General features: G+C 40.0%; 1 protein-coding gene across 4 annotated transcripts in view; it reads right to left on the bottom strand.

Annotated features, from left to right (window-relative positions):
* Positions 1-26293, bottom strand: part of PCSK5 (proprotein convertase subtilisin/kexin type 5) — a 461778-nt gene that overhangs the window by 189015 nt on the left and 246470 nt on the right. For 3 of the 4 annotated variants that reach the window (XM_037743744.1, XM_017543248.2, XM_037743743.1), the window contains exons 11-12: positions 6746-6863; positions 4437-4625 (exon numbers count right to left, since the gene is read on the bottom strand). In XM_037743744.1, coding sequence (XP_037599672.1) covers positions 4437-4625; positions 6746-6863 — 307 coding nt within the window. Of the gene's footprint in view, positions 1-4436; positions 4626-6745; positions 6864-25666; positions 26090-26293 lie in introns of those variants that run through there. The other variant, XM_017543249.2, reaches the window with a different exon arrangement.

Here is a 26293-nt window from a genome sequence, read left to right as displayed (position 1 = left end):
CTTATCTAAAAACATTTTCAAAGGACCCAAGCCCACCTGGCTTTTCCCTACACGCTTGGCCTCCATGCTCTTTATAGAAGTAAATAACTTGCTGTGAATATTCAATTTGCCTTTTTGTTAGGCAGGGGATACAGGCCTAGGGGAGAACTGAGAGGGTGGGAGGGTAGGGGGAGAACAAAGGAAAGTCCACTCCAGGACTTCTCCATTGACCCACGGCGCCCACCCACTGAATGATCCACGGGGCTTGCCAGGGGAGCATGCATGCCGGGCTAATGGGGCACGGAGCTCAAGCTGGACTGGAGCGCCGAATGCTGCTGAGTGCCTTCCAGCGCTTAGCACCTGCAGATGCTTGGGGAAACTGTTTCTCCTCTAACAGCTGTTCTCCACGGGAGTTCAGGCAAGTGCCCATCAGCCACGACAGGGAGCCACTGAGGGGCTCCAGACGGCCCACACAGACTACATCAACATGTTCAGAATGTTGCAGAAAACAGACTCTCAAGGAATTCCTGTGGCGAGGGGATAAACAATTCTGAAGAATTCCTCACTGAAATATCTAGGCAAATAAGGACTTCTGGAAAGCCAACCATAGTGACCACAGTTTCAGGTCCCCAAACTAGGATGCATATTTTGTCAGTACTGAACAGGAGAGCACTGTCCTCTGGACCCTCCCCTCTGCTTCATCCTCATTGTCCGGTGTCTGGTAATTTCATCACAAAGGAGAGCTGATGCCAAGTGAGCCTCCAGATTCTAGTTTCTTCTCCCAGGAGCCAACACGCAGTCTGCTGTGAGTAAGCCATTGAGCAGGGGAGCTGCTTCAAAGGCCGTGGGGAGTTTTCCACATTGGCTGCCAGGCTAGTTAAGTGTGCAGTGTTGAAAATTCTAATTCTGGATGAAAAGAGTCACCCTGCCCCCAGAGGGGTAGGACAGATAAAATGGGGAAAATTCTGCCACAAGAAGCTGACATCTTCATCCCAAACCACCTCTGCTAGGGAAACATTGTTTTAAACTTTTCAGAATCCTTATTTAAAAAAAAAAAACCCAAAACCTTTGTTCACTGCTTTAAATAGTCCTCCTGAGAAATCTTGATTTCTCTGAAAAAAAGACGAGGGTCTGGCAGGGGAGGTATTTATTGCTGTTACTGATCATCTCTGGCAAATTCCTTCTAAAACCTGACCTTTTCATTTTTTCCTTCCCCACAGTGGAGACGGATTATCTTGCATACCAACATGAAGGACACCAGGAGCAAAGCAGGCCTTTGCTTCACCTCCTCACCACCCCTTTCTATGCCCTTGTTCCCAGCTCTCCATTCTGGGAATGTCCTTTGAATTGGGGCCAAGGTGAGAAGGCATGAGGCCTCCTTGCCACTAGGTCAGAGACTGAGAGGTTTTCAGTAGAGGTTTCCTCTAATGAAATGAAAGCTTCAGCATACGCCAGATGGAAAGAGTGCCAAAAGAAACTGTCTTTCTTGAGCTGCCTCGGTAGGAGGGACGCTACCAGTGTCAAGCACAGCAGGACTGGGGGAGCCAGGCCCGGGAAGGTGGCCATTCGTGGTTTTGGGACCTGGCGCAGCTGTTTCACATGGAAAGGCTCAGCTTCTTGGAGCAATAATTCTGGGGAGCTCGTAGACAAATGAATTCGTAACATCCTTTACATTTCTTGGGGTGTCCAGCTCCCTCCAATCTCCGCACTCTCTATTTCTCTTCGGTGGCTACTTATTTTCAGGAATGAGATGGAGGATAAATGAGAGCAGCACTTGAAGAAATGTCTCCAGACCAAGAAGACATTCTGGGAGCAAACTTTATTCCCAGGTGGTCTTGATGAGGGAGACCAAGGTGCGCTATGGAAGCTCCCGTCACCGAGCGTCTGAAATGCCTGTTTCTTTTCTCTGACACAAGTCACGCAGTGCTCTTGTGTTCAGCACTTTGCAAAGAGCAAAGCAGATGTCAGCTGTTGAAGAATGCATGTGAGCCTGAAGCCAGCAATACTGCAATCCACCAAGTAACTGTGATGGAATCCATAGCGCCTCTGCTCACAAGTTTCCTCACTGACGTCATTTCAGGGGAAGCCAAAAATAAATAGCGAAATATGCAGGAAGAGCCCAGACAGGCTGAAGAGGTTGAGTTTTTCAAGCAAACAGCAACAGCAGAGGGACTGTTTCTCTGCAAGGGAGGGGGCTCGGGGAATATGGTCCACACATATGTGAAGCAAACCTTTGCACTTCACCAGGTTACGTTTTCAAGTTAAAAATGTTTCACCAGGATACATTTTCAAGTTAAACCCAGATGAATAATGATAAAGAAAGGAAAACAGAAAAAGGAAGAAATAAAGGCCTTCCCTGGCTCCAGCAACAACAGCTAGAGAGACCTTCATTAATCACGTAATTGTGTATCCGAAGCTTTGCTTGCTGGAAAGAAAACTCAGGCAGGTAGCTGCAATTACCCTGCAGGCAGCCGGCTGAGGCCTCTTTGTCTGCAGTGGGAGGAGGACATGAGGAAGTGCCCAGGGATTCTGGGCTGAGGAATCCTTATGTTCCTTGCACCTGCATACACTTATTCTGGCAAAGCCACACTTCACATTTGAAGTACTAAACCCAGGTTTCTCACATACTAATGGAAGATGTTAGGTTTGAAAGAACACAGCAAGCCTAAGCACAGAAATGAAATGCACATGAAGATTCTGGATTCTGGGCTGGGCGCAGTGGCCCATGCCTATAATCCTAGCACTTTGGGAGGCCAAGGGAGGATCACTTGAGGTTGGGAGTTCAAGACCAGCCTGGCCAACATGGTGAAACCTCATCTCTACTAAAAATACAAACATTAGTTGGATGTGGTGGCACATGCCTGTAATTCCAACTCAGGCAGGAGAATCCCTTGAACCTGGGAGGAAGAGGGTGCAGTGAAATAAGATTGTGCCAACATTGCACTCTAGACTGGGCAACAGAGCAAGAGTCCATCTCAGAAAAAAAAAAAGATTTCAGATTCTATTATATTATTCTTTCATTTTCTAACTGTCCTATAGTAGATTAAGTTGGCGGTTTTTAAAAGCAACTGGGCAAGTTCAGTCTTGCTGTTGGTGTGCAGACTTTCATGGGACTCTTGCCTCTCAACACCTCTGGCCTGTTGTTAGTGTTCTAACAAAGATCACCACTGCCATGGTCACCTGGCGTGTGGACAAGTGGCTACGTCTACATAAAAGGTTGACTTTCATTTGAACTATACATGCCACTGATAAGAAAGTTTTTGCTTTCATTAAATGTTCTTCTGGGAGGAAAAAAAAAATCAAAGAAGCTTTAGGCTGTGGTTTGTCTTTTAGAACCACCATGGGAATGAGGACTGTCAGACAACCTGACATCTCCTCTCTTCGGTCCCACTTGCTGATAACTTTCTCCCATGCTCCCAGCCACTCAAAAAGCCCAGGGAGCAAAAGAAAATGTGTGATAGAACATTCTGGCTATCTTCTCTTAGCAAGATCTTGGCCTGTACAGAATATAGTCACTTACCTGCTGAGGGAGTAATCTGGAGGAAGCAGGGAGAAGAACAACAAGAGAAACTGAGTGCCCTCAAGCACAATGAAGACTAAAGAGTCAACCTTGTTATGATTTCCGTTCTTTTGCATTTGCTGAGGGAAATAGGGGAGGGACAGCGGAGGGGTGGGGAGTTGGGGGGATGGCATGGGGAGAAATGCCAGATATAGGTGAGGGGGAGGCAGCAAATCACACTGCCACGTGTGTACCTATGCAACAATCTTGCATGTTGTTCACATGTACCCCAAAACCTAAAATGCAATTAAAAAAGAAAGAGTCAAACTTAAAAACAGGGGTCAGCAAACCACAGTCCTCAGGCCAAATCTGGCCCACTGCCTGTCTGTCAGTAAAGTTGACTGGCACACGGGCAGGCCTATTCATTTATATTGTCTAGGTGGCTTCCGTACTGGAAAGGCAGAGTTGAGTAGTTGGAATAAAGACCTGGCTTACAGAGCTTCATATATTTACTGTCTGGCTTTGTGCAGAAAAATTTGTTAATACTTGCTTTAAAAAAATAGTATTTCCTTTAACCTTTGAAAGTAAGTGCTTGGGAAAGAGAATTTAGTTAATCTGCAATGAATGGCAGGAGACACGTAATGGTGGGGGAGGGGATCTCAGAGGCCTTAGGAGTTAGTGCACTGCAGTTCTTTTGTAGGATAAAGAACAAGTGGCCTTCAATTTTTCTACTGCATCCTTTTCTTAGCCAACTATTAAAGGCCCCACTTCTCTACGTGTACAGATTATAGGCAGCTTTACACTTTGTATTTATGAGCAGTGAGATCGTGACATCTAAACGCCCCCTCTGCTGGTTCCCAGGGTAGGTGGAAGAAGCAGCTGTTCCCTTCCACCTAAGGAATAGCTGCGTGTCGCCGGCTGTGACTACCACACTGGTGGGCAGAGGCCATTGCTGTACCTGTTGGCCAAAAGCTGAGACCTAGTTCCCGAGGGTGAGGTCAGGTAGATGGCCAGGTCTCCTCTCCGGGGATGAGTGATGGTGATTCGCACAACCACATGCTCCAGGTAGTTGACATGGCGGTTGGGGTTATCCGAGCAGCCCGAAGCTTTGTAGATGGAGCGCACTGCACTGTTAGGGCGGATTGTCCTGCAACAGAGAGAGAGGGAGTTTGAGCAAATGACATCACAGAGCTCAGCTGAGTGAACCTGGAGGCATGGAATAAATACACAATGTAAGACAAGCAGCTGATTGCTGGAGACTGAACAATCGTGCTATGACTGGGTCACTGAAAGGATTACCAGTTAGCGGGAAAGATGCAAGGGAGAGGTGAAAAAGGAATGAGGTTCTTTCATGTTCATGCAGATAGATCTCAAACTTGAGTGTGCATTGATATCACCTTATTAACACACAGATTGCTGGCCCCAGAGTGTATGACTGAGTAGGTCTGGGATGGATCTCAACAATTTGCATTTCTAACAAGTTCCCAGGTGATAGCGATGTAGCTGATCTATGAAACAGGCCATGAGAACCACTGCACTGTGGTACAGTGGAAGCTTGGGAATTAGCATATGGGGGTTCACATCCCTTGTTCTAGAATCCACCAGTACATTCGTCCCTCTTGCCTACAGGCTCCTGTCTTCCTCTCTAGCTTCCTCCTTTACCACAGTTTCCCTTAAACACTGGGGCTGTACACAATGGCATCAGATTCAACCTCTGGGGTAATTCAAGTTTCCCACCTTGGGGACTTTGCACACACTACTCTGCTTGAGTACTTTTTGTTGTTGTTGTTGATGTCCTTACGGCTAAGTCTTCTTCCTTCAAGGTCAAAGCTTAAATTTCCCCTCTCTGAGACCTTCATCGAGCCATAGGTGAAAATATGTCCCCTATCTCTTATTTTTTATATTTTTAAAATTTCTGACATTCGATTATAATTTGTAATTATCTACTTATTACATTTTTGGTTTGATGCCTTCATTAGACTGTAAGCTCCACAGGGTGGTAGAAAGCATTACTTATTCTCCTTTTTATTCCTAATATTTTGCTCAGTGCTTGATATTCAGTAAGTATGAGAAAAATACTTAGTGAATGAGTTTGTGAATAAATAAACAAATAATTCTTTTATCCCATTTCCTCATTTGTCAAATGAGAATAATACCCAGGTCATTAAACAGCTTTAAGAGGAAAACATACATGAAGTTTCTACCCATGGCATGGCCCATAGTAAGTGCTCAGTAAACACTGGTTAACTTCCTACCCCTTTGTTTTTTCTCTCTCATTTTTTGCCACAAGAGCAGAATGAAAATAAACCCCAACAACTTTAGTTGATTTATTTTTGCTTCCTAACAAATTTTCTCAAGAAATACAGTAACTCTAGTTTCATCATTAACCAAAGATCAAAAATACTTTTTCAGAGAGAAAAGCCACTGAACAGGAAGCCAAGAGCAAAACACTAATAAGCCTACTCAGATAGAATCCTGTTGGCAAACGCTGTCAGCACAGCCTCCAAGTCTGTGCTACGAAAACTGCGGAATAGGCCATGAAATCTGTGAGTAAACTGCAATCTCATTTACTGAACATTTTGCACCACTCTTTGGATAATTACACTGTAAAGAGTTGTTACAGTCTTTAAAAGTGCACTGACTTCTGGAGAACACTTGTACCATCAAATAGAAATATTGACAGTAGAAAACTTTCAAGAGCCCAGGGGTAAGCATATCCCACAATCCCTTTTAAAAAGATACTATTTTTCTTTGCTTTTTTTTTTTTTGTTTGTTTGTTTTTTTTTTGGAGACGGAGTCTCACTCTGTTGCCCAGGTTGGAGTACAGTGTCAAGATCTTGGCTCATTGCAACCTTCGCCTCCCAGGTTAAAGCGATTCTCCTGCCTCAGCCTCCCAAGTAGCTGGGACTACAGGTGCATGCCCTCACGCCCGGCTAATTTTTCTATTTTTAATAGAGATAGGGTTTCACCATGTTGGCCAGGATGGTTTCAATCTCTTGACCTTGTGATCTTCCTGTCTCAGCCTCCCAAAGTGCTGGGATTGCAGGCGTGAGCCAAAGATGCTTTTCTTTTAAGGATTCTTGGGCTATATTAGTATGAATTTAATAGCTCAGAATTCTAGACATTCTATTACAATTTCATAGTCACATTATAGTGAAACTACAGAAGCTTTTAGCTTCCATGTGTAACAAGGGGCCGTCTTGAGCGGTTGACTGGCTTGCTCTATTTTGGGGCATTGTCATGCTGTTTGCTAGCAGCAAGCATTACTTGATTTGTCGGTCTGTGCTCTCCACACACACGTGCTGCCGGGGAACAGTGGTCCACTTCTCTGCCTCCATCACCATGGCTTCTGCGTCCATCAGTCCAAATCCATAAAGATGGCTCACTGTGGAAAGCAAGAGACTGGTCAGTTTCACTAAATTACGTATGCCGAGTTATAACGTCACTCAGTAGAGACCCCAAATACACCCCTGTGGGATCCTAGCTATCTTTCCAGCAATGATTTGAAAAATAAAGCAAAACAAATACATGATCATGTCAAGAAAATAAGACGTGTACAGTTTTCATTATCTATTCATTACCAGTAACATGACTATCATTTATGGATTGTTACTCCATGTCTACATTTTTATATTTAGTCCTCCTGACAATCTTCAGATGTTAGTGCCATTATTATCGCCATTCATTAATGAGAAAACTGAAAAGCAGACAAAAACTCAGCCAAGATTAACTAGCAAGTCAGTGGTTGAACTAGATTCCAGTGCACATAGTTTTTCTCCAGGGCCCCACTGTTTAATCACTTGCATTTAAGTGATGACATCATTGCTTTCATAAGATAATTAATAGGTTTAAAGAGAAGTAACAATGTATATGACTTCTGGTAGTGCAAGAAGAACTTACAAGAGACAGCCATATTCTGACATATCTAGTAATTAGGTTGACTACCTTAGAAGACATAAATTATTACCTTTCTTCTAGCATATACAAAATTTATTAAACTTTATCCATGAAATATTTGGAGGCCTCTAGACTTTTATGCCACTTTTGTGTCTTTGAATCTTTTAGGTCTCAGCATGCCTATTGATCTAAAGCTGAATTTGACATAACTGTCTCAGAAATTTCCATTAGGTACAGGAATACTTGATTGATATAGTAATATCTACATGTGTAGATCTTTCTAAAAATACTTTAAAATTCCTGTTGGTACTTAAAATCTCCACTTCTTATTGAACTGTCTCATAACTTTATATTCAATACTAGGTCATACTTCCAGTTTTTGTCTAAAACATTTTTTATCATCACATGAATGATTTTATGCAAACTTTTATATAGCTGCCCGTGCTTATGGATTATTTAAATACATCAGCTTAATTGTCACATTGTTGTCAGATGTAGTTCTATTCTACCTGCAAAACAATCTCATCATCAAACCTTTTGCTTTAGGAAGGCTACTCCTAGAGATCTCAGTCAGAGGCTGCACTTTCTGCCTCTCTGCCTTTGTCCAGGCTGAGCACTAGGCCTGGCAACCCCTCATTCTTTCTCTCTGCAGAGTTAAGCCCTACTCTAAGTTCCTGAAGGCCTGGCTAGTCGATCTTTCCCTCTAGAAGTATTCACTGACCAATAAAATACTCAAAAGACATTTACTGAAATTCGACTACCTGTGACCAGTGAACTTTTCTCCTTTCTACTCTGGTAACTAATTTGTCAATCCATCTGCCCTCCTGTCCATCCATCCATCTCCCCATCCATCCATCTATCCATCCATCCATCCATCCATCCATCCATCCATCATTTATCCATCCATCTCTCCATCCATCCATCACTTCTTGAATGCCTCTGATGTAACACACACTGTATCAGGCACTGCACTTTTTGTCCATGCCATTAATTGCATCGCCCAATTATATCTCTCTGTCAGCAAATGTCTTTTTACTCCAGCTGCATTGTAAACTGCTTGATGGCAGGAACTGGGTCTTGTTTCTTTATATGTTCTATGTTAACATAACTTGATGCATATAAGAGGACAAATCAATTACAGCATATAAAAAAGGGACATTGTGCTAGCATGAAAAAATATGGTCTTATTTATGTGATTTGCTAATCACATAATTCTCAGCAAACAAGAAAAAATAACACATAATTTTCTTGTTTTGGGATATTATGATGTGTCTTATCTACATTATTAAATTCATTAAAGCTCCATGTGCACTTTGGGACGCCGAGGCGGGTGGATCACAAGGTCAAGAGATCGAGACCATCCTGGTCAACATGGTGAAACCCCCGTCTCTACTAAAAATACAAAACATTAGCTGGGCATGGTGGTGCGTGCCTGTAATCCCAGCTACTCAGGAGGCTGAGGCAGGAGAATTGCCTGAACCCAGGAGGCGGAGGTTGCGGTGAGCCGAGATCGTGCCATTGCACTCCAGCCTGGGTAACAAGAGCGAAACTCCGTCTCAAAAAGAAAAGAAAAAGAAAAAAAAGCTCCATGTGAGAAATTCTGTGTAAAGAACCATACAAATGTAAGGTCTCTTTACTTTAGTATCAGCAGGATAGAACATATTAAATGAAAAAAGTAAACCTACTTTGCTATGGCAAGGATCTATGTAGGAGTTTTATATATGTATTTCGGTAATTATTATTATTTTTTAAAACTAAAAAGTAAGCATATTCATTGTAAAACATCTTATCCAGAAAAGAATAAACAAAAGTTATCAAAAACTTTATCCCAAGTTGATCACTTTTATGAACAATTCTGAATATTTAGCTTTAGTTTCATAACATCGTGAAGGGTAATTAAAAAAGGATAGAGGTACTCACATGATACAGAAGAAACGTCAAATTTGGGCTTATGGGACTAAATTGTGGAGATCTTTTGTAAAAGTTCATGAGAATCACATGTTCTTACTTATCATTTAACCACAGCCTATATCATGTCATCATGGACAGTCAATGGTATTTTTCCATACCCCGCCCCCCGACGCTGGGAAAATTGAAATTTTTACCAAAGACGTTATAGGAGGCTGATCAGTCCTTAAATATCTCCCATGATAGTGTCAAGTGGTTTTAAACTAGCACAACTCATCATTTTATTTCAGTTTAGGGAAATAAGAGATTTGATTGGCATGCTGGGGGTGTGGAGAAGGGAGGTGGGGACTTGGAGAGGGAAAGGTCTTTGAGCTGTCCCTGCAATACCAGGAACGTGCCCATCTGAGCGTCCATGCTTGCACTCAGCAGCACTGGCTCCTGTTTTCACCCTCCACTCCTCCGTAACGGTCCACCTAACAGCCATGAGGACATGAATTAACACAAACAATCAGATACAGCAAACACTTCATGCCTGTTGAACAAGCACTTGAGTTAAGTAGAAAAGCACCTTGAGCCTTTATGAAGGCCATAAATTTGTTTCCTTTTCCAACTCAATTTCTACCCTCCAGAGACAATGTCTGTTCATGAAACACTCAAACTAGATGCTCAGAAAAGAGGCTGACTAGCCACAGGTAAACTCTACAGACTGGCCGGTCAACCGAAAAAATACGTCATACTAATATAATATTAATAAACAAGAAAACTGGTTGCTGAAGAGATCAATGAAGGTCACTAAGTCAATAAGGGAAACAGCACAATAAATGTGTTGGGCAGATGAACTCCCTCAAAATGTGGCGTCAGTAGGGGAAAGAGTCATTAAGCAGTTTGGAAGTGCTAATAATTTTTTGTATAATATAAAATTTTCATACTCAAAATGATCTATAAAGAGAGAAACATTGACTTTTTTTGGTGACCATTTGAGTCAAGTCTGTCTTACTCATCCACTGTTACCATGAAGGGCTCCCAAGGGCTCAGGGTATGATTCTCTCCAGGGGCTGTGGAGTGCCTGGCTTAGAGCAGGACTTTCATAAATATTTGTGAAATGAAGGAACGGTACTAAGAAGAGAAATGTTATTTAATTCACCAAGTGTCATAAAGTGTTTACTAGGGAATTGTAAGGGGAAATTAAGAGATCTGTTCTTTTTATTGCTGATTTCTGTAAAGTCACCCTTAACATTTGAAATTTATTCAAGGATAGAGCCAATATTCACCTTTTACAACGTACAATTACAGCAAATATACCATGCAAACAGTTGGTTATGATATGGCCATTCCATAACGAATCTTACTTACGCACATTTCTCATACCAAGTTCAGAGCAAAAGCTGAGTCCGAATATAATTTTAAGATGATCAAGTGGAAGCTGCTCTGTGCAAGCACTGTGTAAAATGCAAAATTCCATGAAATCAGAGTACTATTAACATTGGTGTGAACAGGAATCCTGACCAGTTCAAATAGAATTTTTCATTCCTAAGGGTGGGGGGCAGAAGCATTCAATTCAGTTTTAACCTTAGTTAAAAATTCAAAACTTAAATATTAAAAAGATATTGAGGGAACAAGGTATGTATATAGAATAATTAAAGATCTTGAAGCAAAGTTCCTGGAGTACATTTCAGAAAGTACATTTATTTTTTAGTGGAGTGAGGTAGGACAAGCTCTGTTTCAATAAAGGAGATTTGCAAAACTTGCCTATCATTCTATCTGTTCCTTTAGAGTTCAGGGCTGTTTACATTTTGATAGGTATAAGATATCAATTGAGACCTCACAAATAGGCTCATTTATGGACATAAGCTCAGGAAAGCAGTTTCATTTGGCACCAGAAGTACAGCTAGTTTTTATTCAAAGTTATCCAAAGGCTTTCCCGCTTGGAATAGTCAGATGGACAAGAGAACACAGGAAAATAGTTAATAGTCTCTGGCAGGCATATTCTTATTTTCTGATGAGACCAGAAGTGCTGAGAGAAGATAAACGTTAGGCACTCAAGTAGGTAATTGCATAGCTGAAAGCAGATTCAGTTAATATACGCAACGGCGTTAGCTAGGAGGCCTAAAAAACTCCATTTTAAAGATAAGCTAAAAGCTCAGCAGGAAAAAAATTAGAAGTTTCTGGGCATAAGAAGCTGTAACCAGGAAAATGTGGTATATGTTCATCTCTTTTAGTGGACTGTCCCTACTAAAGCCAGCTATTTAACATTTTAAAAAAATTACACTCAATGAATATTTCAAGATGCCACTAACATGATTATTGGCAAATCACTCTATAAGTAATTGACTGGTTAAAAAGAGTTTGTGTTCCCTAAAGTGAAAGAGGACCTTTCTGATAAAACACAGTGTTGTTATGCAGCATCCCACACACAAATAAATAAAATAGGGTAAACTAATAAAATAAGGCAAACAAGCAACAAAAACTCTCCAAGGAGCCTACCAGAAATTTTGAATTTTGCCTATACCTGAAAAATATGCAACTTAGTAGCAACTATCCATTATTATTTAATATAAAAGTGCAGCTAAAAATATCTCCTATTCCTTATGACCAGGGAGACTAAATGTCCAAGTTTGCTCAGGACGGTCTGATGTTAGCACTGAAATTCTTGTGCCCTGGGAATTCCCTCATTCCTGGGCAAACCAGGAGACTGGTCACCCTGTGTGCAAATGAAATCGGAATGTGACAGTACTATGGAGTGACACGGTACTCTCCCGACTGTTAATATCAATAATCTAGTACCTGGAGGGCAGGCAGGCCTCCTGCACCTATATTTCTATTTCTTAGGCTGCACATAATCATGAAAATATGAAACATGGCCGATAAATTAGATTCAATTATTTGATTACACGAAAGCATCAATTTCAATACACTTCACCAATATAAGCTAATAATTGATCCAGTTTATTATTATATCACTCAGGTTGTAAAGCACCCACTCTGTATTCAACACCATACTAAACAGTGAGATCCAAATGCAACAGAAAATAATTTGTGTTCTCACTCAAGTAGGAGGTGAGACGAGAATAACTTTATAATTTGACTGAGAAACAATGAAAAGTACCAAACTATAATTACTGTAAGTATAAAAGGATGTCCAGAGAGTAAGAAATCAGTCAAATACAAGGGATGTAAAGCAACCTAACAGAGCCAGGTGTGCAGTAAGTACTCAATCCATGTTAGCCAAGATCTACAGTAACGTAAGGTAACCTGAGGGAAAAGTGATCCATATTTGGATTGTGCTTTCAGGCATGGGTAGGATTTAGGTGGAGACGAAGGTAGCACTCCCAGAACTGGCCATCCTGGTTAGATAATTCTTTGTGTGATTCGTTGAGGCACCCAGGAAACCAGCACCCCTGGAGTCTGGAATGAAGGATCAGCAGGGGAAAGGGAGAGTCGTAAGTATCCTGGAAATAGAGGGTGAGACCAGACTGCAGGAGAACTCAAAGATAACCACGATTACTGGGTTGCCATCAATCAAGTTGTTGCTATTCTCATCTATCTAGAAGTAAACCATCAGAATAAAAGGTAGTTACCCAAATTCCTGTCTTGAGGAGGACTGCTTGATCTGTGGGCTGGGTAGAAATTTGGAACTAGAGATCAAAGAGCTGCCTGCAGCTGTTGCAGTCCTAGCACCTTTGGATTCTTTGATCCTCAGTGTGCTGAACCACCTGCTCTGAAGTAACTGCTCCCATCAGGGATCCTATGCCTCCTGCACCTACTAATTAAACCAGGCCAAATGTGCAGGACAGGAGGACGGCATGCACCTGAGAGGACTGGAGACGCTTTCCTGTAGCCACATCCCGCATGCATAATGTAAACACTTAAGTACTGCTTTTTAAATGTAAAAAGAAACAGCTAAATATGAAATCAAAAGGAAGCTTCCTAAGGGAGAAAGAAAAAGTGGGAAGTGATACTTTTGAGTCTCATGTTGTCAGTTGCACACCTAAATATCTGACAGCAGAAAGCCAGAATGCTCCCAGAATCACCTACTTCTTCCTCTGCCTTATTGCCTTCCTCCGCTATCTCTTCAGTGTGCAGTCTTTTACATTTCAGTGCAAAAGGTGCATGAGCTTCTTAGAGAGAGAATCAGAACTATAGTTACAATGCTTTCTTCTGTCATTCAGTGCAAAATGCAGACTCCCATGGGGTAGGAAAACGGAGCAGCCGGCACCTGTGTTCTGCTGCCTGGTTTGTTTTTATTTTTCCCTTGCCCTTCCTAAAATCTCAGGCTCTAGTAACAACTCCAGCCAGATCCAAACATGCCAGCCGTCACCAGCGCTACTGAGAACTTGCACATGGAAAGTTTCCAGATACCATCTCCTGGGTCTGCACTTCAAAGCTTCTCTTGGGGATGGGTTTGGTCAGCAGCTGTACGTAGTCAGACAGGATCATCAGTACAGACTAAGGAAAAGGAGTTTAGGAAAATGCTGCTGAGCCCCTCTTCTCCATGTACGACATAATTCATTATACACATGTGGGAATATAATGTTTATATATGCATACACAGTTTATTATATTCTATATGAACACATAGAAACATATTTATTACTATTTGTTTCATTTGCAGAGTTAAAACGAGGAGATATGTCTGCCTTCTGTCAAGAGCCTCTTTCCATTTTAAGAAAAGAAAAAAGTGTCAAATTATTTTCTTATTTTCTTCTGACCATCTTCATTTATTTGCCCCCAGCATGGTTACAATAAGCAAGTAATTTGCTTAAGGTAATTGACAAGTATTTCTTGAAAAGGAGTAGGAAAATTATTATACCACTTTGGGAAGACCCATGTAACACACAGCATACTCAGATTCTATTTTTGGTTGTTTTTGAGAATGATTGTCTGGACAAAGATGAGAACAAGATAAAAAGTGTACTACAAGGGCCTTTGGGTAAAGGCTAATTGAAGATTAGATTGACCATATGTCAGTTCCCCAACCTAGATCTTCTTGATGTAAAACTTGAGCAAACAATGAATGAAATGGGATTTTGATTAGCCGGCAGCCAAAATTCCTATTTGTGGATTATTTACATATTATTTTTAGATAATTCTTCATTTAATTTTCCTTTAGTTTTGCTTTGCTTTTCCCTTAAGTTCTCATAAGATAAGGGAGTAGAAAATTTAGTTGACATTTATTTCAAGTGAGTGCCTGTTTACTCATGGTTAATAGTAATTACAAAGATTTGGTTATTTCATCTATCTACACATCTATCAGCTCACCTCACAAGGAGCCTTCACCCACTGTTGGAGGTGATGATGGCAAAGAACAAAGAAAAATTATTCTTTGTCACTGGGAATGTCACCATCTCACCGGGAAGAAAGTTATCACATATCCTTCTCAGTTTCTGGCACTATGTTAGGCTTCTCGTGAACATTCCCTTTCATTTTCATAAAACTCAAATACTTTTTAAGCTTAATGGATATTAACAGGAAAATTTCTGTAAAATTTATGAAAAGTGGGTTGAGCATGGTGGCTCATGCCTGTAATCCCAGCACTTCGGGAGGCCGAGGCGGGCATATCACTAAGTCAAGAGTTCGAGACCAGCCTGGTCAAAATGGTGAAATCCCATTTCTACTAAAAATGCAAAAATTAGCTGCGCATGGTAGCGGGCACCTGTAATCCTAGCTACTCAGGAGGCTGAGGCAGGAGAATCATTTGAACCTGGGAGGCAGAGACTGCAGTGAGCCGAGATCGCACAAATGCACTCCAGCCCGGGTGACCGTGTGAGACTATGTCTCAAAAAAACAATTTTTGTTTTATGAGAAGTAAGCCATTACTGTGAACTGGATGTTCTTTTAGAAGAAATAAGGCCCTTAAATCCTTCAGTAAGATTTGGGTTCATGGAGAGATGGTAATGAGACCCGGATATTTGGAACAGTGACATTTTCAAGGAAGCTGTGTGGGACTGGAATGCATGGCTGGATTTACTCTGGAGGCAATGACTGCCAATGATCAAGGAAATGAGATAATTGATATTCTAGAATGATTAATCTGGGATTTGTTATACAGGATATCAGAGGCAGAAGGACTGAGGCAGGGAACCTACTGCCACGGTGCAGAGATCATAAACCAGGCTATGGAAATGGTGAATGAAATAAGAGATCAGGTAAGGAAGGAGCAATGGAATTTGCAACTAAAACTGGAGGCGTTCAAGGAGTCAAGAACAGGGTGACGGACAGAAGGGTAACCCCTGACAACAGAGGCCAGCTTTGGGGAGAAGTTGTTTTGTGAAAGATGACTGATTGCTTCTGTTTTAGAAGTTCTCAGCTGTAAATGACATAGAGCCTTGTGCAGAGATTCTAGGATGACGTCAATGTTGAAGACATAGAACTAAAACTCTGTAGTGAAGACATATTTGTAACTGAAAAGGCAGGTATGTAAAAGAAAAACTGGCATTAAGAGGATGGGACAGGAGAGGAGGCGGGGGCGGGGGGGGAGAGAGGGAGGGGGAGAGAGAGAGAGAGAGAGAGAGAGAGAGAGAGAGAGAGATGAGAGAGATATTGATTCCCTCCTTCCATCTCTAAGAAACAGACCTCAGGGAATGGCTAAGGTTTAAGAAAGGGAGAAAGGAGTAAGTAACAGCCAAAGAAGAAGGGTTATATATTTGCATCATTAAAAAAAAAAGATCGAGTCTCGGTTGATCTAGAGCATGAATCCTAGAGAAAGACAAGAGGTCCTCTGATTTGGCAAGCAGGAGATGGGTCAAAGTTGTAGAATGATTTCCTGTCAAGGGTAGAAGCAGAAACAATAGAAGTAGAAATGATTGCAGCAAAATTGCAAGGAATTACAGAAGGACTAATGAACAGCAGGGAAACGGACGCAGCTAATTCAGACTACTTGCTGGGAATTTTTAGTTTTGAAAGAAAGGATGGAACTAAGGCAGCAGAATGGAAAAGTTTTTTTTTTCTTCTTCTCTCTCCTTTAAGAGTGATACAAAGTTTGAAAGCATAGGGTCATGGTCCAACGGATAGAAAAGAGAGTGAATGTGGCTGGGACCAATTGGTTCAGAAACTGACAAGAGAGATGTTTGGGGAAAACCTTTCACAACTTCCTTATTGAAACAGCAAGAAGAACATAATTTGAGAGAGTGTTTTTTTTTCACTTATTCTAGGGATGGCACTTTATTCTTCTAAGGAAGGCACTTCCAGATGCACAGGAGAGAAGGTAATTCATTACATATGGTGGGTGACTTAGGACAGTGGTCCTCAAACTTCCATACACACCAGAATCTCTCAGGACTTGTGGAAGCACACGCTGCTCAGTCCCAATGATTCAGGGGTTTTGAGGTAAGGCCCAGAATGGGAACGTCTAACATGCTCTCAGGTGGTGCTGGTGTATTGTTGGTCTGGGGGCCACACTTTGAGAACCACTTACTTAGGTTACTGGGGATGGCATCTCGTGTTAAAGTCTGGTTAATTAGGCTAACATAGGAAGCATAGGGCTGAGACTCTAGACATGATTCTCAAATACCCCTTCTCTCATACCAGGAGCAAAAGAAATGAGAATTGACTGCACAGTATATAATGTCAGTAGCTTTTTATATGGTTATCCCAAACATTTCTGCTTCTCTTACAAAAACATTTTGAGAAGACAAAAGTTCTCTTAATTAACCCAGACTTACATTATCACACGCTTCAGGGACAGATTGGTCTAGATACTTCCTTCTTTGAATGCACATTACTTAAGATGTTAAGTACATACGGCATTGTTAGAATAGAATCAGGGTTTGACTGAGTTGAGATGAAAAATCATGCTCAGTGTACAAAGATGAAAATAGAAAATGCACTGAAGTGTCTCTCTCTGAATCCTACTGCCCCTACAATTGAAGCATATTTAATGTATTGAGCATGCTTCTCAAAATGAGAGGCAGAGAGGAAATATTATAGGGGAGGCAAAATTCATATCTGACAGACGTATTTTATTACACATTAGCTAATAAAATCTTTGCAACAATCTTATTAGCAAGATAATATTATTCACATTTTCTAGCTGAAGAAACTAGGTTTCATGAACATGAAAAGAACTTGCACAAAGTCACAGAAACTCAAGCTCGAGTCTTCAGAATGTCTTTCTACTATATATTCATCCATTGACTACTGTGGTCTACAAGACATACAGTATTTCTTTCCACTAAGGTCTCAGATCAATCATAATCCTCAGAATAACCTTGCAAAGTAATAAAGGGGAAAAAGATTTGAGGAAATTGTCTACATAACTTTGTCTTTTCCAAGTCAACTGCACGAAGTACTGCTCTCATCTTCAAAACTTCTTAACTCTTTAAAACATGTGCAAGAGAAAAAGAATATGTTGGGCTTGGAAGTTTAATATCTGGCCCATAACACTTTCCCCCATTCTTGCTGAGAAATAACCTTCCTCAGTCATTTCTATCAGGGATTTTCTGTGAGTGTGAAGGTATTAATATGGAAAAGATACCTTATATTCACGCTTTGCCTATTTTTTTTTTTTATTAGAGCTAACCAGGCACACCCAGATGGAAGAATGACATTGAGTATCAAAGAGCAACTTCCCATTTGTTAACATCCAGCAGTAATCACAATAGCTTTCTTTTTGGCTCTTCCAAGGATGACTCCAGAAATTTCAGGGCATACTGTATCTTCTGGTATAGCACCATAAAATGAAGCCCATCGAAGCCATTATTGGGATGTGTGGTAGAAGTTTAATCGCTTTGAAATGCCAAACGCTAGCAAGATGTGAGCATGTGTAAAGAGTCTGAATTGAGATTCTAAGAAGAAATAAGAAAGAGAATCTGGATCTATTTATTTTCCAGATGTATCCAGATGGATTCTGCAAAGCAACTGCCTAGAGTGACACTGTATACTGCTAGATGTGGTGGCCTTGAGAAGTCATGCATAGAACCAGGGTAGGATTTCGAATTTTTGAATTTGGTTTGTATTACAGACATTGGCACCATCATAAAGATCTCTCTAGATAACAAAATAGGATAGGCTAAGCCAACTTTACTAGAACTAAATTTGGAAAAGATATAATCATAAGCCCCCTTTCTTCTTATTTGAATAATCTTATTGATCCTCAACTAGCTTCCACAGTGCCCACTTACACGGTCTCAGTGTGGTCACAGCAACTTAGAGCCCTTTGTCCCTGAAGTGGGATATGAAACTGGTAATGCAGTGTGTGCTAGGAATATCTGATGCCAGAGTCCAAACTGATATGCATGTATTAATTTCAATAAGAGAGTTTCTCCTGTTTACCTCTTCCAAGGATGACTTCATGCTATGTGATTGCAATTCAGTGGGGATTTTAGGCTTCTAAGATGCCCAGTTTTCCCTTTTGCATTTAAAGCTCTATTCCTTGTTAGAAAAAGTGAGCTGGGGGGAGAGTATTTTAACAAGACAGGTTGATGATAATCAGGGAAGACTTCAAATGAAGCCTTTTCACCACTGCTCTGGGCTCATGTGTCTTACCTATGCCAATATGTACATGGACTCTAACCCAAATATGAATCTTCTACTGGAACTCAAATGAAAGAATCATACATTTGAATTTGTGAAGCTTCAATCATTTTTGCTGAATGTAAAAAAAAAAAGGACCTGAAAAGAATTATAGATTTGTGCTTAGCACTTATGCTCACTTAAGATTCTGAGATTTTACTTCAAACTTTGTTTAGAGAGCTGGTGATAAAGAGAGTGATGAAATAGTCACAGATATTGCAATTTTTTTTTGAGACAAAGCCTTGGTGTCACCCAGACTGGAGTGTAGTGGCAATCTCGGCTCACTGCAACCTCTGCCTCCTGGGTTTAAGCAATTCTCCTGCCTCAGCTTCCCAAGTAGCTGGGATTACAGGTGCTTGCCACCATGCCCAGCTAATTTTTGTATTTTTAGTAGAGACGGGGTTTCATCATGTTGGCCAGGCTGGTCTCAAACTCCTGACCTTGTGATCTACCCACCTTGGTCTCCCAAAATGCTGAGATTACAGGTGTGAGCCACCACGCCCTGCCAGATATTGCAAAATTTTGTTTGACACTCTAGTAACACTGAGTGACTTTGCTAATGAAGAAACAGGTTCTGTGGATATCAAGACTGAAGCAATGGCTGCAGTTCAAAATGAACAGAACCATCCTGGATGCATACCTCTTAAAACATGCCTGTGCCTTTGATCGCTCTGGAAGAAATCACGACACAATTCCACGCAACTGGGATCCCCATGTGGGACTTATGATGATTAGAGAAAGGTACCTCTTTCCTTAAGGGGGACATCATCCCCCTGCAGGCTCATTCCTCAGTGACTGCATCCAAGGCCAGATTTCGGTCCCCACCCACTCAACCTTTCAGTTTAGCTCCCTTGTGCAGTTAACAACCTATGCAACCAAGTGTGGCAGCTCTGTCAAACAATCATAGACATTTCTCACGTTTTTGGCTATCTTCTCTGCTTCTTTCATGCTATGTGACTACAATTCAGTGGGGATTTTAGGCTTCTAAGATGCACAGTACTGTGCTTTGGAACAAAGCTGGATACAAATCTTCTGCCTTGGCTGTAAAGATACTTCTGAGGGTAAAACATGAAAAGTAGCAGATGATTTCCTGACAAACAAAACCAACCCACATAGTATATTAAGAAAGCATATAAATTGTAACCTCTGGTGGGTTCAGAAAAACAATACCGCTCCTTAAGACTATTGCAAATTCTAAGTTGGCTTCAGGCTGAGAAAAAGAATATTAATACAGTACTTGGAAGGAGGAAAAGTCATTCATAAACCCTAAGTGCTCCTATCATTCTGCCTGCATAACAGGCATACAGCAACTCAAGATGCCCACCGCAATTATGTATACTTGCGTTCTTTAAATGTTTGTGAGGTTATATGGCAAATACAAAGACTACAATTGTATGCTAAAACGAAATTCAAATACAGGAAGTCAGGTGGCTTTTTGGACGTCATGGTGAGCAATAACAACCAGAGAAAAGACTTTGGTCAAAAGAAATTTGTGAAGGCTTCTTAAAGCACAATTACTGACCTGACATTTTTCAAGAAGCAATCTTGGCACCACGCCCTTTGCTCAGGGTTTATTAAAAAGTCATTTCAGAAAGCATTTCTTTCTCTTCTTAAAAAAAAAAAAGGTGGGGGAGAGATGTAGCAAAGATGATTATATATCCCAACTCTATAACTTTCCTCATTTAGAAGGAGGCCAAGAGATGATAAAAAATTTCGCTGAATGTCGCAGTCTTAAGGTCATGAATACATAATTGCATACTAAGATGATATAAAATGATCACTGCAAGACAATTTCCTTTCATTTCAACCAGTCAATTTGTTACATACATGCCATTTTCTAAGATATGTCATAGGAACAATGGATTCACACCATCAGTTTAAGAAATAATATTCTTTTTGACATCAGACTATAGCAACTTGAATCAACTTGCTTGAAAGTCATTACTATTATCTAGCTCACTTTATCAAATCACCGCAGTGGCTCCAAAATGTTTTTCAAATCAAATGAGAACTCCTAACTCTAGGATTCAAGTAGCTTTGCTTTTGATTTTTTTTGACATTACTTTCCTCATCACACTGTATCTGTCCCTTTTGCACACTGGGCCCTCTCTTTTGCCCCTTCCCCTGATCTGTTGCCTTCACCATAGCTGTCTCCTCCAGTTATAATTTCCAGTCCCCGGGAAACACAAACAAAAGAAGATACTTGTTTAAAGAAACTGGCCAGATGTGGTGGCTCACGCCTGTAATCCCAGCACTTTGGGAGGCCAAGGTGGGCAGATCACAAGGTCAGGAGTTCAAGACCAGCCTGGCCACAATGCTGAAACCCTGTCTCTACTAAAAATACAAAAAATTAGCCGGGCGTGGTGGCATGTGCCTGTAATCCCAGCTACTTGGGAGGCTGAGGCAGAGAACTGCTTGAACCTGGGAGGCGGAGGTTGCAGTGAGCAGAGATTGCACCACTGCACCCCAGCCTGGGCGACAATGCAAGACTCTGTCTCAAAAAAAAAAAAAAATTAAAAAAAGGAAAAAAGCAAACTATAGTATTCCAGATAAGCTTGGTTCCCCAACTTTTGGTAATCCTCAAGTTCTCAAACACCCTCCACCCTCTCACTGTATTTATTTATGTTTTATTTAGGCTAGGCATGTGACATTAATATAATTCATAATCATTGGCAGATTATACTTTTTCCAACACTTCTGAGCCCAAGTACTGTTTACTGAAATCCAAGCAATCTTATAAAAAAGGGAAAACAAATAAGAAGGTTAATGATTTATCCAGAACCACCAACTAAAATCACTGACAATATGAAATGAAAACAATAGCCTAAATTAGCTTTGGGAGAAATCACGACAGAATTCCATGCAACGGGGATGCCCATGTGGGACTTCTGTCAATTAGAGAAAGGTACCTAATGACTACAAAGATGAGAAAACACGTGTCATGAGAGATGTGACTACAATGTAGTGAGTCTAATATTTGAAAGTGATAGTGGACCAAATTTCATTTCTAAGGTGCAAATTCCATGTTAACGGGTATAGCGCTATACACACCCACATCTGTATCTCTATATAAAATATGCTGAATTCTTATCTTACAAAAATCTGAACAGAATATTAACTGAATATGTTATATTACAATACATGACATATAGCTCATAATTTTACTTAAGTACATACTATGAACAAAGAGAGGCATTACATTCTTTATACGATACTATGTTCCTCATTCTTGCCTTTGCCCACTCTACCCCAGCTAGGATGGCTTCCTTGCTTTCTTTGAACAGGTTTTGTACGTGCTATTCACCTTGCCTGAAATGCTCTATGTTTAGTTAGCCACTTAGATTGTCCCTTTACTCTTCAGGGTCTCTGTTCAAATTAAAGATGACTTTTCTAGTATTTAAAAATTATGATTTGTCCACATAAAAATATAACTATTTGGAGCAGTTGTACTCATACTAACCTGGAACCAGAAACAATAAAATGTTCCATGAAAAAGTGAATGGGCATAGACATTGTGTTATATTCATACAGTGGAATGCTAAGTAGCAATAACAGAGAATTAATGCCTGATATACTTTAAAAAATGTAAAACATTACTTATTTTATTGTTTTTAACTTTGATTTTAGGTTTAGGAGTACATATGAAGGTTTGCTATATAGGTAAACTCATGTCACAGGGCTTGATTGTACAGATTATTTCATTACCCAGGTATTAAGCCCAGTATCCAATAGTTATTGTTTCTGCTCCTCTTCCTCCTCCTCCCACCCTCCCCTGTCAAGTAGACCCCAGTGGGTGTTGTTCCTTCTTTGTGTTCACAAGTTCTCATCATTTAGCTCCCATTTATCAGTGAGAACATGTGGTATTTGGTTTTCTGTTCCTGGGTTAGTTTGCTGAGGATAATGGCCTCCAGCTCCATCCACATTCTTTCAAAGACTCGGTCTCATTCTTTTTTATGGTGAGAATGCCTGACTTAACAACACAGATGAATCTCGAAAATCTTACATGGCAAGAAAGAAGCTGGTTTCAAACAATTCAATTTATATGAAAGGCTACAAAAGACAATCTAGTCTATAGGACAGAAAGTAGATCAGTGGTTGCCGGGGTAGGAGGAGGGTAGAGGGTGAGGAAGGAGCACGGAATGACTCTTTAGGGTGACAGACGTTTCTATACCTCGAGATGGTGGCGATGGTCACATGGATGTATGCATGTGTTAAAACTCACTGAACTGTACACATAAAATAGTGTTTTTTATTGTATGTAAATTTACCTCAACAAAGTTGATTAAGAATGTATGACGATTACCAGACATACTGTATAAAGCTGGGATTGGGATTCACTTCCAGGTTGTTGGACTCTGGAGCCCATTCTGTGAACCACTGAGTTCAGAGCTGAGTGAATTTTTTGTTTTAAATAAATACAAAACCTCAAATAAGAAAATGATTGTTGAATTTTAAAATAGCCTGTAAAAGAATGTAGAGGGGTGTGTGTGTGTGTGTGTGTGTGTGTGTGCACGCGTGCGTGAGTGGATGTATGTGTACTTTGCTAAGACTGTCTTGACTTAAATCATTTTTGGGCATCTTGTTTTGGAAATGGATTCAGAACCCAATTATGAGTGGTTCAATTTCATTACTTTATAGTCAAAATACACTTTTGGACTGACATCATCCTCTATAATCCCAAGCTTAGAGCTTGATGACATATATCTTTGCCTAAAATATCAACCATAACCACAAAATATTAAGAGTTGCTGTTATTAAAAATAGTCAAAGTCATGTGCTAAAAGAAGAGTCTTACAAATACCTAAGTAAAGTCCAGCCTCATTAGAATTAGAGATTTGAATTTCTTCAGGTGGTTACACAAATGAGATGTCTACTTTCTCTTAAATGTAGATACTTTTACACATTGTTAAAAATCATACTTTCAACTCACAGATTTATACTGTATATCAATTACTAGAGTTGATAGGCTGTTGACAGGTTACAATCAGCTCAGATTTCTATCATTAGTTCCTATGTCAAAGCAATTAATTACAACTTTAAAGATTTAGTAGGTTGAACTTAAGGTGACATTTAAACATTGAAATTAATTTGCAAAACAGAATTTAAGTATAGTTGCATTATCATTGATATACGATTAATGGATAAAAAACTTTGGTGACATATTAATAATCATTTTATTATAAAGCCCTTGATATATTTTCTCTAGCCCACTCCAGGTAATTGACTTAATTTTCAATCCCCCAAAAACATTCTAATTCACATTACAGTTCCATGCAGGAGGTTGAACAAGGAGTGGAAATCTTCACGTATAAAAATATATTTTTAAGGCTCTTTTTGTTTGGTATTTTCCATTTTCAAAGCAGTTTTCATTGAATTCATTCTTCTCATTATGTTTAGTATTAGCTATCCACATTTCATAAAAACCAAGGTGCAAAAACCTTAATTGGCTTCCTCAAAGGCCACAGAAAATATCACTAATAGGCTTTCTACTTGAATTTAAAGGCCCTTAAGATTTTGGCAAAATCACAAAACCACTCCAAACATAGTTCTCTTCATTAACTGATTATATCTTATATAGAGATAACAGGCAAATAGTGCAACCATCATTTTAATTCTATTTTGCGAATGGATTTTCAGTGTGAAACCACATGCATTTAAAACTGACAGAGATGAAAGGGCAAAACAAAATGAAACCCCCACAAGTCTAACAAACCTAATGCCATCATTCAGTCAAGGACAGGCATAGAGAAAACATCACTTTCCATTTGTAGAAAATATTTTTGAGCATCACATATTTGGTAGGTATGAGTTGAACATTCTGATGAGACAAGTGGACATTTTGGATATAAGACTCCAGATTAAGCCATAATTAAGCAGAGTTTCCTATCAGGACTTCTATATTCCCATGGAGATGTTTGGGTAAATCATCTACCAGACAAAAGAATAAAGGTAAAATTCCTAAATTCTGTGTGATTCACTTTTTTTTTTTTTTTTTTTGGTAAATGAGCTAGAAGCTCATCTGTACAATGGCCAATAAACACAAACATAAAAGGGTTTCAGTCAACAAATATGAAATGGGTATACCTTCACAGTGCACAATGGTAGAAAACATAGAATCTTAAAATAATATATTAGGTGGCATTTCCAGGGAGCACATTTTATTAGGTGGAATCAAGTGTATTTACTTCCCTCTGTCTTTTCAAGTAGGAAGGGCCTTATTTCTGCAAGTGGGATCAAGACTGGAGTCAACTGACTGAGTCTAATACCACCTCTGACACTGACCAGATGAATAACATTTCACTTCAACCTTTCTTCAAAACCACGATGTATAGATGACCAATTAAAGTATATTATGTAACTTAAATCATAGCTACCAACAGCGTATCAGCATAGCAGGTAGTGAAGATGGTATACTATTTGTACAGTGAAATAATAAAGTAAAATGAAACTTTACTTTTTCAAATGGTAACACATCAGAAGTCACTTTATATTCAAAACAAAACTCAAAAACACATTTCAAAACCTTTCGTTTTGATTGAACACAGAGCATGCTTAATGGGTTCAGCACTTCTAATTCTTTTAAGTAAGTGTTACAAACTGAAAGCAAGACAGGTAGGTATTAAAAATATATTGGAACATCTTAAGATTATCAACCCTACCAGTGGAAATAAAATGACGGCAATTAAAAGTAACACAGGTTATTAAAAGTTAAGGCCTCGGAGGCTAAGTCATGTTAGACTGTCAATTGTTTCCCCACGGTGGGTAATCAGTTAGAAATTAAAAAAAATCTAGTAGTTTAGTTGTGGTCAAAGAAAGAGTCAGTGGGGATGGGGGAGGTTTCAGCAACATGCTGGTAGAAAAAAAGAGACTTACATAGTCTGGGAGGGCAGTGAAATGGAAGGCGTGGTAACCTCTCTCACTTAGTTGTCATTTTTTGATTTTCAATGACATTTTTTTCATTCTTTCGCCTAGTAAAGATGACAGAAGGTCCTAATTTATTATCTGACGTCTATTCCTGTTCCTAGATTTAAGAGAGTTTAACTGTATACAGTCATATAATCCAATATAAACACTTTGAAAAAAAAAAAAAAAAAAACAAAAAAAAACTAGATCACTGATGTTGCATGCATTCAATTATAATTAGAACTGCACACCCAAACCAAAGATGAGCACTCAGGGGCAAGAATCAGCCTGCACATCTCAGGCACTGGTGGGAGAGAAGGTCGGTAGACAATGCAGTTTCCTCAGATTATAGCAGCAAAAGGGAGGAGATCACAAGAAAGAGCTAACTTCTTCCTGAAATGATACAAGCCACGGGTTACGAAACATGCCTGAATTAAAGTCGTCCGCATGGCTCTATGGATCTGCATATACTCTACACCCAAATGGAGCTGGTCAAAACACCCATCAGACACCACAGAAGACACACTCCATAGCAGATGACCTCTGATTTTGACATTAACCTGAATTTTAGACGATAAGAGAAGGATCACCAATATT

The sequence above is a fragment of the Cebus imitator genome, unplaced genomic scaffold (genome assembly GCF_001604975.1).
Source record: "Cebus imitator isolate Cc_AM_T3 unplaced genomic scaffold, Cebus_imitator-1.0 Scaffold150, whole genome shotgun sequence".
In the NCBI taxonomy this organism is placed as follows: domain Eukaryota; kingdom Metazoa; phylum Chordata; class Mammalia; order Primates; family Cebidae; genus Cebus; species Cebus imitator.
Note: the sequence above shows the minus strand (reverse complement) of the source record. Positions and strands in the feature narration are given on the sequence as shown.